The sequence below is a fragment of the Phyllobates terribilis genome, unplaced genomic scaffold (genome assembly GCF_046119375.1).
Source record: "Phyllobates terribilis strain yellow unplaced genomic scaffold, ASM4611937v1 Scaffold_11__3_contigs__length_659146591, whole genome shotgun sequence".
NCBI classification, from domain to species: Eukaryota; Metazoa; Chordata; class Amphibia; order Anura; family Dendrobatidae; genus Phyllobates; species Phyllobates terribilis.
The window spans coordinates 628024029-628034922 of NW_027362771.1; the positions used below are offsets into that span (position 1 = coordinate 628024029).

The following is a 10894-nucleotide window of genomic DNA, read 5'->3' on the forward strand; positions in this document are numbered from 1 at the left end:
AATCAGATAAATGTATGTTTTTTGTTCAGGAGATCCATTTTCTGGGGTATTTATTAACATCCACCGATTTATGCATGGATCCTGTGGAAGTCCAGGCGGAACTGGATTGGGATCATCCTGAAAACTTAAAGACTTTAATAAGTTTTTTGGGGTTTTGCTAATTATCACTTGACGTTAATCAAAAACTTTTCGATAGTGGCCAAATCATTGATGGATATGATCAGGAAAGGGACAGACTTTTCTAAAAGGTCTATTCCAGCCTGTGAGGCATTTGCTACCTTGAAGAGATGTTTAGTGTCTGCTCCAATCCATATACAGCCTGACATCACTTAGCCATTGATTGTGGAGGTTAGCGCATTGGAGATGGGGGTTAGGGCTGTGATGTCTCAAGGTTTATATCCAAGTAAATGGCGTCCATGAGCATACTTCGCCACTAAATTGTCATCCACCGAAATGAACTATAACATTGGATATAGGTCACTCTTGACAATAAAGTTGACCTTTGAGGAATGGCATCATTTTTTGGAGGGGCAGTTAACCTGGTCAGGGTCATCACCGATCATAAAAATCAATTTCAGCTGGAATCAGCTAATCGTCTGGCATCAAGACAGAAAAGGTGGTCATTGTTCTTTACCAGATTCAATTTTTTTTGTGATTTATAGACCAGGTGACAAGAACATTAAGGCATATGCATTGTCTCGTTGTTTTCCATCGGGAGGTAGTAATTGTGAGCCAGTTCCTATATTAAAGAAAGGAGTAGTTATTGCTACTATAAGTTCTGATCTGGAGAAGGAGGTCGTAGAGGCTTCGAGGGATGTCCCTGCTGCTTTTCCTTCAGGTGACCTGTTAGTCCATGTGAACCTCCATCTAAGAATTTTGAGTGAACATCACAATTCAATCCTGTTGGGACATACTGGTCGAGGGTGCACCAGGATGTTCGGAAATATGTATCTGCCTGCACGACTTGCGCACGTTCTAGTACCCCACATACTCATCCATCCGGGGAGTGAGGTCAGATGATTGCAGCATCCGATGACATATAGCCCTGAAGTAATTAGAACAGATTCACTGTCCTAATAGTAGTTCTCGCTTTCCTTGGTCTGTTTCTGCAAGGGTTAAACTGCTTAGTTGGACACCTGGATTTCTCTGTCTTTATTGTATCAACTGTTCTGAGATTGTTGTTGCCCACTGGTTTAAGAACCCTCATCCTTGCCTCTTCCTTTGCCAGTAATTGCATACCACTTCCTGGTTTGAGGTGAAGGAGAGTACAGAGTTAGCGGCAGGCGGTTAAGATTTGTTTTCATGAGATATCTGCATGGATTTGGCTTGTGTGTTCTTACTCCTAATCTTCTTCCCATTTGGTTTTTCCCACCTGCTCCCATGTTTCCCACTTGGTCATTTTTGAGTGTATTTGTATGATAGTAGTTTTATTTATCCCTGTCTGTTTCCCCTGTATGTCTAGTTATTCCATAATATTCTGTCCGACACCTCCCTGGGTGGGGGAGGCAACAGATGGGCATTCATATAGGAGCATAGTGAGGTATGAGACCCTGGCATCCCCACCTTCAGGGGTAATCTGGGGAACAGGGATAGTCCAGGGTTCCTGTAGCTTGAGGGGCAGAATAATAGCCCATTGACCCTTGAAATCCAACTGCTATATTGTGACACTGTTATTGGAGTTTTTTCATATTAAATTGCTACCTGATGTGGACTTTGCTACCTACATCTGTGTGCTATTTCAAACCTGCTTTTTTCTACTCCTTCTGTCCTACCGGTTTATGGTGTCGCCAGCCTTGCTTGTTTGTCTGCCATCCAACAAAGCCTGTAGCCCATGTCCTCCCTGTTTCTCTTTAATTTCTAACTTTAACTATATTTTACATTATCTATTCAACTTAAAAAAAGCATTGTAAGTCCTGAACAAAAAGCTATTAGTTATCATTTTAAATTTATTTTCTGTAATTGGTTTAACAAAGGGTACTCATGAGAAATATGCAAAAAAATATCTCCCAAGACATGTCTCACCTGGTATGTTGCCTTTTACTAAGTATATAAATATCTCTTATTTCCATTATGTTTCATATTTATATTTCTGACGACACATAACTCGACGTGGATGCTCTATCCTGTAATTTTATTCACAGAAGAATTGAGATTCATAAGAAATAATTACATTTCATGATGTTGCTAGTAAACCTCTAGAAATAATAGATAATGACGTCTGATGAAGATTTTTCTCAAACTGAAATATATTAAAAAGAAAAAAGTGCAATTATTTTTCTATAAGTATCTTAATAAAAAATTACTAAATTTTTCATGGACTTGACCTTTTTAAACTTCTGATGCAATTTTCTATTTGTAATATGCACATAATTGGCTAAAGATAACTATATTTATAATAACTGTTAGAGCCCATTGCTTCATAATGTATTCTATTTGAAATGCAGGATAACAACCTGACTGTGGTGACAGAATTTTTTATTTTAGGATTTCAGATTGGCCAAGGTTTAAGAATATTCTTTTTCTGTGTTTTCTTCGGGATTTATTGTGGGACAATATGTGGGAATCTCCTCATCATCACCCTGGTATTCACCTGCAGGAATCTCCACACTCCAATGTACTTCTTCATCTCACAACTGTCCATCAGTGACATCTTGGTGATCACAGACATTGTTCCCAATCTTCTCAACCTTTTACTTTATAATGGGGGGAACATTACTGTTTTTGACTGTATCACTCAGTTTTATTTCTTATGTGCCTCTGAAGCTTTTGAGTGTTTTCTCCTCACTGTGATGGCTTATGACCGATATGTGGCCATCTGTAACCCTTTACGTTACTCCACCATCATGACAAGTGGATATTGTGTGATATTGTCTATGGCATGTTGGGTGTTTGGATTTTCTGCTATTTTGACTTACATTATAAAAATGGGCAAACTCATTTTTTGTGGTTCAAATACCATTGACCATTTATTCTGTGACATTCTCCCTTTACTAGAACTTTCCTGTTCTGATACCTTCATTATCCAATTAGAGATCTATGTTATGGCCATTCCAACTGTTATGATCCCTATTTCAGTCATTGTAATATCTTACACTTATATAGTTTTAGCAATCTTAAGGATTCGTTCCAGTAGCGGTAGATATAAAGCCTTCTCCACCTGTAGTTCCCACCTCATTGTCGTCTCCATATTCTACTGGACCATGTTCAGCGTTTATGTTGTCCCAACTAAAGGACAAACATCTACAATGAGTAAAATCCTATCTTTGTTATATACTGTGTTTACTCCTTTCATCAATCCTATAATATACAGTCTAAGGAATAAAGATATTAGGAAAGCTGTACAGGAAACACTTAATAAGCGGGAGATCTGGTAAATTTGCCAGATTTGCATTGACAGGTTGGCCAAGGTGAAAATAAATAAAATAATAATAATGTGTTCATAACTGTACTTAACTTTTTGATAAATTGATATAATAACAACAAGAAGGCAATATTCCAAAATTCAATTAGAAAATAGCAATGGAGTGAGAGGTTGAGAGCAGTTGTTCATCAACATTCTGCACCTGTGTTACCGCCTTCTAAGAAAAGGGGGTTTGCTGCATCCTGTCTGTGCATTTTCCTTGAACACCTTAGCTGGTAACTATCATTGCCTTTTTGCTATTTTCACACATACACTACCCCCTGTGAAAAATATAAAATGTCCTTCTCTTTCCTCTGACACTGATAGTAAGGAAAAGCATGCCACATTCCTCTACTTTTCCTCCTCCATCACCTTCTCTAGTGATAACCTAGTGATAACAAACCCCGACGCAGGTGCCCCAGGACAGCAAAAGTGCAAGCACCCACAATTAGAAGCCCACTGTGAACTTCACCTCCCAAAAATTATGAGCCATGGATTTCTGATTTTGTTGCCCTATCAGAAATCCAATTTGATACTGCCGGCCTCACAGAAATAATTTTTTTCACACCCATTTTCTCTGAAGATTTTATAAACCTGATGGTGGTCCAGACAAATTTGTACTCCCAACAATTTTGTTCCCAAAACCCCACTTCATCATATGCTAATTAAACCCCTGAAAATGTGGTAGAAATTATGATGTGTTGGGGACTTGTTGTTCACATGTGGTTAGTGAATAAGCAAGAACTTCGGCAATACTGGAATGCAGATATTTTATATAACACTCCAGTTTTCTGCAAGGCTGTGCCCCGGACACGATTACGACTATAATGACCCCAACTTTGACTGACTTTTCAAAGTTAGGCTAGTCATTGATCAGTTCAGCAACAAATTTGCTGAGGTGTACATTCACCAAAGAGACATCTGCGTGGAGGAATCCCTAATACACTTCAAGGGGAGGCTTTAATTCCAGCAACACCTGTCCACTAAGAGGGTAAGGTAAGGAATTAAACTGTACAAGCTGTTTGAGAGTACCTCAGGGTACAGCCACAAATTTAGGGTTTAAGTAGGGATGAACACCCAGATTCAACACCTTGAATGCCTCCTCCTGTCCTGGGAGTGAGTGGGAAAATTGTGTGGGACTTGGTGCACCAACTGCTGGGTAAGAGTTATCACCTCTATGTAGATAATTTTTATACCAGAATCCCTCTTTTCAAATCCCTTTCTGCCAGAGATACCGCAGCATGCAGTACTACGGGCAGAAACAGAAATAGAGGCCTTCCTAGGTCACTAATTGTGCTGTTGCTCTGAAAGAATGAGAGTAGAGCCCAATGTAGCAACAACCTGCTGGTGGTCAAGTGAAAGGACAAGAGGGATGTCCTTTTCTTGGCCACAATCCTTGGTAATGGCAGCACCCCCACCGCTGTACGATAGCTCTACACAGGTCCAAAAACTGTGTCCTGGGCTGGAGTAAAACCATGGGCGGAGTTAGTCTCTCAGATTAAATCCTCCAGCCTTACAGTACCATGCATAAAACAATTGTACAGATGGCACAGTATAACATTTTTGTGCTATCACGATGTGCAGGCCAGGCCAATATATTCCTTATGTTTCAGAATGTAGTGATTAAGGCCCAAATGTTTGGAAATCAGGAGGGAGCATCCTCCAGTACCTCTGGAACTGAAGGTGCCCATGTTGTACCAGGACAACATTTCACAGGTGAGGTCCTTCGAACTGCAAAGAGAGGAAGATCGCAAAAAAGTGCCAATTGTGTTACAGAAGGGGGATAAGAAAGGACACCACTTAGCAATGCAACACCTGCCCCAAAAACATGACCAATGCATAAAAGATTGTTTCAAAGTCTATCACTCATCCATGGGCTACTAAATTTATTTTTACACAACTCACATAAGCCAACCTGATGTACTCTGAAAAAAATCACACATGTCAACACATTATAAAATTCACATACCAGGAAAACAATAGATCAATTCCAATATAGGGTCACTGTTTAGGCACATCAAGGGCTCTCCAAACGTGTCATGACACCCGCAGACCATTCCATCGAAATCTGCATTCCAAAACTTCACTCCTTCCTTTTGGAGCTCTACGGTGTGCCAAAACAGTAGTTTTCCATGACAAATAGAGTTTCGTCATAATCAGAAGAAATTGCCCAACAAATTTTGAGCTCCATTTTCTCCTGCAGCCTTGTTAATATTAAAAAAAATGGGGCTAAAATGCCAAAACAACATTTTTGTGGGAAAAACATGATTTAAAATTTTCATGTAGTAAAGTTCTGTGAAGCAACTATGGGGCTCAAGGTGCTCACCTCAAATCTATATAAATTCCTTAAGTTGGCTAGTTTCTAAAATGGGGTCGATTGTTGGAGTTTCCACTGTTTAGGCACATCAAGGGCTCTCCAAACGCGACATGGCGTCCACTATCAATTTTAGCTGATTTTGCTTTCCAAAAGTCAATTGTCACTCCTTCCCTTCCAAGCCCTTCCATGCACCCAAAATAGTAGTTTTCCACCACACATGGGGTATCTGCGTACTCAGGAGAAATTATACAACAAATCGTACAGTGAATTTTCCCCTGATAGCCATGTTAAAATGCAAAATTTGGGGCTAAAGTAACATTTTTGTGAGGAAAAAGTAAAATGTTGATTTTTTACTTCTACATTGCTTTAATACTTGTGAATCATGTGAAGGGTTAATAAACTTCTTGAATGTGGTTTTGAGCAGTTTGAGGGGTACAGTTTTAGAATAGTGTCAGTTTTGTTTTTTTCTGTCATATAGGACCTCAAAGTCACTTAAAATTTTATGTAATCCCTAAAAAAATGGTTTTGTAAGTTATGCTGCAAAAATGAGAAATTGCTAAATAATGTTAACACTGCCAAATAAAAAATTATGTTTCATACATTGTGCTTAAGTAAAGTAGACATGTGGTAAATGTTATTTATTAACTATTTAATGTGACATAACTCTGGTTTAAGGGCATAAAAATTAAAACTTTGAAAATTGTGACATTTTCGCCAGAATTCCGATATTTTTGCAAATAAACGTAAAAAATTTCTACTGAAATTTACCACTACTATAAAGTACAATGTGCCATGAAAAAACAATCTCAGAATCACTGGAATCTGTTAAAGCATTCCAGAGTTATTGAAACATAAAATTACACTGGTCAGAATTGTAAAATGTGGCTCTGTCAGGAAGGTGAAAATAGATTTCGGTAGTAAGGTGTTAAAGAAGAAGTTCAAACACTTCAATAAAATTATAGTAGTAGATTGCACTTCGTTGCAAACACAATTCTTGTAGCATTTAAAGTACCCTCCAGAATTCCACTCCTCTGCTATATTTATAGATAAAAGACAAACAGCTCGGCGTGGCAATCATGGAACCCTCCTTCACTCAAAAATCTTCTAATATTCAGTGCAGATGATCTCAGAAAACAAGACCAAATATAGTGCAGTCCAGCTGGGTAAAAGACATCCAAGAAATGATTTCATTATATTCGGAGGAAAAAGATGATAACATTGCAATGTAAAACAATAATAATGGAGACTTGCCACATGACAATCTTATCACAACACCCTGTTTGTTTTATCTGGATTGAATGGTCTCATCCTATATTGTAATGGCACATTGACTTTTATTTTCTTTAATTTAACATTTATTTTAAGGATGGTCGTTACTGGTCGATCTAGCATTTTAGGTTTCATTAAATCACTATACTTTTCTTTTTGGTTGAATGTCTTTATTTAAATACAATAATAAAAGAAAACAAGTAACGAGTTTAAAAAAAAACCTGTTTGATTAGTTGCATTTATCAATGTTAGGTTTCACAACAACACGGGTGGCTGTTGCCTTAAATTGCTTATCATGAATTTAGGGCTAAGCCTTGTTTGTCGATAGTTAGGGAATTTTAGACCACAATTTTTTTGAGTTTGTTAGCAAAGCTAATTAACAAATTGAATGTTATACTTTTATCCAAAATGTATTTTAAATAGTGTTGAGTGAGTATGTTCTGTTAACCCTTTCGCCGAGTATGCCCGGGCGAGCACCGAGTATTTACAGCTGCTCGGTGATATGTTTGAATCACTCCCGTGTGCATGATTTGCGACTATTTGACAGCTTTATTACATGTGAAGAATGTCTATTTCCTACACATTCCTCACATGTAATAACGCTGTCAAACAGTCGCAAATCATGCACACGGGAGTGATTCAACCATATCACTGAGCAGCTGTAGCTACTCGGTGCTCACCCGAGCATACTCGGCGAAAGGGTTAACAGAACATACTCGCTCAGTTCTAATTTTAAACCCTAACATGGTTTGGTTGATGGATGAGGCAGATGATAGAAAAGAAAAAAAATAATTTCACAGATAACATTGTGGTCACCACTGTCAGCAGCTCTCTCAGTGCTGACAGGAATTATCCTTGCAGTAGCAGTACCAGACATCAGTAACATTTGAATTTCTTTGACTCGGGCAAGTGCACTAGTAGGGAGGAAGCAGAGGGCATTATGGAGTACATGTCACTCAGCTAAATTGCAGAAAGATGATGTAGCCTCTGATAGCAACACCATCAGCTGGAGTCAGTGATCTTCTCAGTCCACCTCCTCCATAACCATAAAAGATAATGCTTTACATATCAAAATTTTTATTCCGTCAATAACACTTGTCTATGTTGTGTCCAAAAGTTCCCTAACTCACAGCACCCTCTGGGCCAAAAAACTTACAATACCAGTAGAACTTCTTCCAGTTGATATTGTGATATTGTGGAAGACATGAACAGTCAGCTTTTGTTCTCGGAAGACATGATGCCAGAGGAGATGGACAACTAGATTCCAATGTCAATTTGTGTTGCAGGCTCTGTGAGTCAAGGTGGTAGGGACACTGTAACTGGTAGTAACAATCTGAGCCAGGGAAAATTTTAGGGTGGAAATCATCCAGGAAATGCAAAGATTACTGGTCATTTCACAAACAGAGGCACATGTTAGCCAAATCATGGATGACAATGATTATGATTAGTGTTGAGCAAGCACTAAAATGCTCGGGTGCTCGAAGCTCGGGCCGAGTTCACAGTGAAACTCGGGTGCTCGACCCGAGAAACGAGCCCAATGTTAGTCTACGGGAGACCCGAGCATTTTTGCGGTGGCACCCCCGGCAGTCTGTAGAAAGCCTAAAAAGTGCCCAAAACGATAGTGACAATGCTCAAAAGACATGGGGACAGCATGGGCATCGCCCCAGGATGCATTTCTCACCCCCAGGTCACTGCTGTCAACAACGTGGTCAGAGGTATTAAACAACTTTAACGGGCTCACAATAAAATGTTAAAAAAATGAAACTGAAACGGTTTTCCTGTGAATTATGTTAAGGAACATCCTTTCCAGGGTAAAGACTTGTGTATAAGGTAAAATAAATAACCAAAAACAAAAATACTCCTCCAGACCTTGGGCTATGTTCACAAGTAGCATTTTTAATGCGTTTTTGCACTTTTGTATTGCTTTCAACCGTGACAAATGCATTCACCGGGAAATGTCATTTTAACATTTTACAATCTTATCTGGCCATCTGCTGTGTGACACATGCATACAGTGCTGAAAAGACATGGGAACAGCATGAAGAAGACCCCTGGAAGAATCTCTGACACCCAGGTCACTGCCTAAAAGTGGGTCCATCAGAAGTGATCCTTTCCGCATCAGAATATGCAGACTTGCAACTATCCCCGTGCAAGTCCTTGTCCCAGGGAAGTGTTCAATTGTACCTCCCCCATTTCTTGAAAGGCAAGCGCAATTATGCAGCCTGACACCCACCCACCCCCAGGCTGCAATACCATATTGCTATCTTGCTTGCACTTGAAATGGGGCCTTTTAGTTTGGAGGAGGCCGAAGCTGGCCACTACCTCATGGCTGCTTCAGCAGCGAGGTATCCATACTCAGTAACAAGCGGCCCGGCGGCCGGGTGTCCACGCTCGGTCCTCAGCCGCCAGGGGGCGGCCGGGTGTCCATACTCGGTCCCCAGCCGCCCCTCGGCCGGGTGTTGACACACGGTCCCCAGCCGCCTGGGGGCGGCCAGGTGTCCATAAACAGTCCCCAGCCGCCCATATTTCTACTTGGAACATGCCCCCACACACTTTTCTTAGCCAGTCCTGCTTTAGGGCAGCATTGGACGAGCCCACCAGAGAACCAGACTCCTCCGGTGGGCCCTGGCTTCTCCATCAGGGGAGTTGAGAGTGCCAAGGTGAGGAGCATGATGATGATGATAGAAGTTAGCATCTGCTTTGTTTTCTTGGAATGCAAGCGTAAGTGTGCAACCTGCCACCCACCCACCCCCAGGCTGCAATACCTTTCTGCAAGCTTGCTTGCACTTGAAATGTGGCCTTTTAGTTTGGAGGAGGCCGAAGCTGGCCACTACCTCATGGCTGCTTTGGCAGCATGGTATCCATACTCAGTCCCCAGCTGCCCAGTGGCCTGGTGTCCACGCTCGGTCCCCAGCCGCCAGGGGGTGGCTGGGTGTCCATACTCGGTCCCCAGCCACCCCGCGGCTTGGAGTCCACACCCGGTCCCCAGCCACCAGGGGGCGACCGGGTGTCTATAAACTGTCCCCAGCCGCTACAATTTCTCCTTGGAACATCCCCCCACACTTTTCTTAGCCCGGCCTGATTTAGGGCAGCATTGGACGAGCTCACCAGAGAACCAGACTCCTCTGGTGGGCCCTGGCTTCTCCATGAGGGGAGTTGAAAGTGCCAAGGTGAGGAGCATGATGATGATGATAGAAGTTAGCATCTGCTTTGTTTGCTTGGAATGCAAGTGCATGTATGTAGTAGCGACTAGTCCTGAGGTGATCAGCGTTTTGGCGCATATCCTACCTCCTCTGAGGATTGCTGGATGTTTTCCTGATACTATTCCAGTTCTATTACTCCCGTTAAAACACAGCTTCAGGTGATGAATTATGGATGAGGTGGTGGCAAAGGAGAAAGAGCAGGAGGAACAGGGACCATTCACATCAATATCAGGCCAGTCAACCACACATGTCTAGTAGGACATGTTTCTGTACCAAAAGGAGAGGTTCGGCTGCACAGTTACAGGGCATGCAGTGAGTGCTATGCCTACCAAAAATTTCGAGGGACTCCAATGCCCCTTGGAAGTGACATGGAGGTCAGAGGGCCTTAACTAAACCGTTTTTTCCATTTATAGCAACTGGGTCTCCTGTGCACTGTTTGCCAAAGCAGTGAATGGAAGGCTTTCCAATAATTATGAAGAACTGCAATGCCCATTGAAACAGACATGGATTACAGCATACTAAAAACCTTCTACCCATTATTGGGGAGTGGGTCTCCCTTAGTGTTCGCCTATACATTGAAAAACAAAAGCTGACTAAAATTAGGAGGAAATGCAATGCCCGTTGGAAGAATGGTGGCGTTCGCAGTGGAATAAAAAGACAATATCAATGCCCCTTGAAAAAGTGGTGGAGGATGCAATAGCTTAA

At 41.2% G+C, this 10894-nt stretch overlaps 1 protein-coding gene across 1 annotated transcript; it reads left to right on the forward strand.

Moving 5' to 3' along the window:
• The first annotated feature begins 509 nt into the window (after nucleotides 1-509).
• Nucleotides 510-8078, forward strand: LOC141167469 (olfactory receptor 5P56-like). The gene is made up of 4 exons (XM_073654870.1): nucleotides 510-616; nucleotides 663-838; nucleotides 2485-3338; nucleotides 8040-8078. Exons 1-4 carry the CDS (start codon nucleotides 510-512, stop codon nucleotides 8076-8078), a joined length of 1176 nt encoding a protein of 391 aa, XP_073510971.1.
• Nucleotides 8079-10894: the final 2816 nt, after the last annotated feature.

What these genes read in the sequence shown, in the direction of transcription:
- LOC141167469 (XM_073654870.1), top strand. Translation starts at nt 510, where the DNA reads ATGGCATCATTTTTTGGAGGGGCAGTTAACCTGGTCAGGGTCATCACC. An exon ending in CTGGCATCAAGACAGAAAAG is followed by an intron (nt 617 to 662) that starts GTGGTCATTGTT and finishes TGTGATTTATAG; the next exon opens with ACCAGGTGACAAGAACATTA. An exon ending in ATAAAGATATTAGGAAAGCT is followed by an intron (nt 3,339 to 8,039) that starts GTACAGGAAACA and finishes TAACCATAAAAG; the next exon opens with ATAATGCTTTACATATCAAA.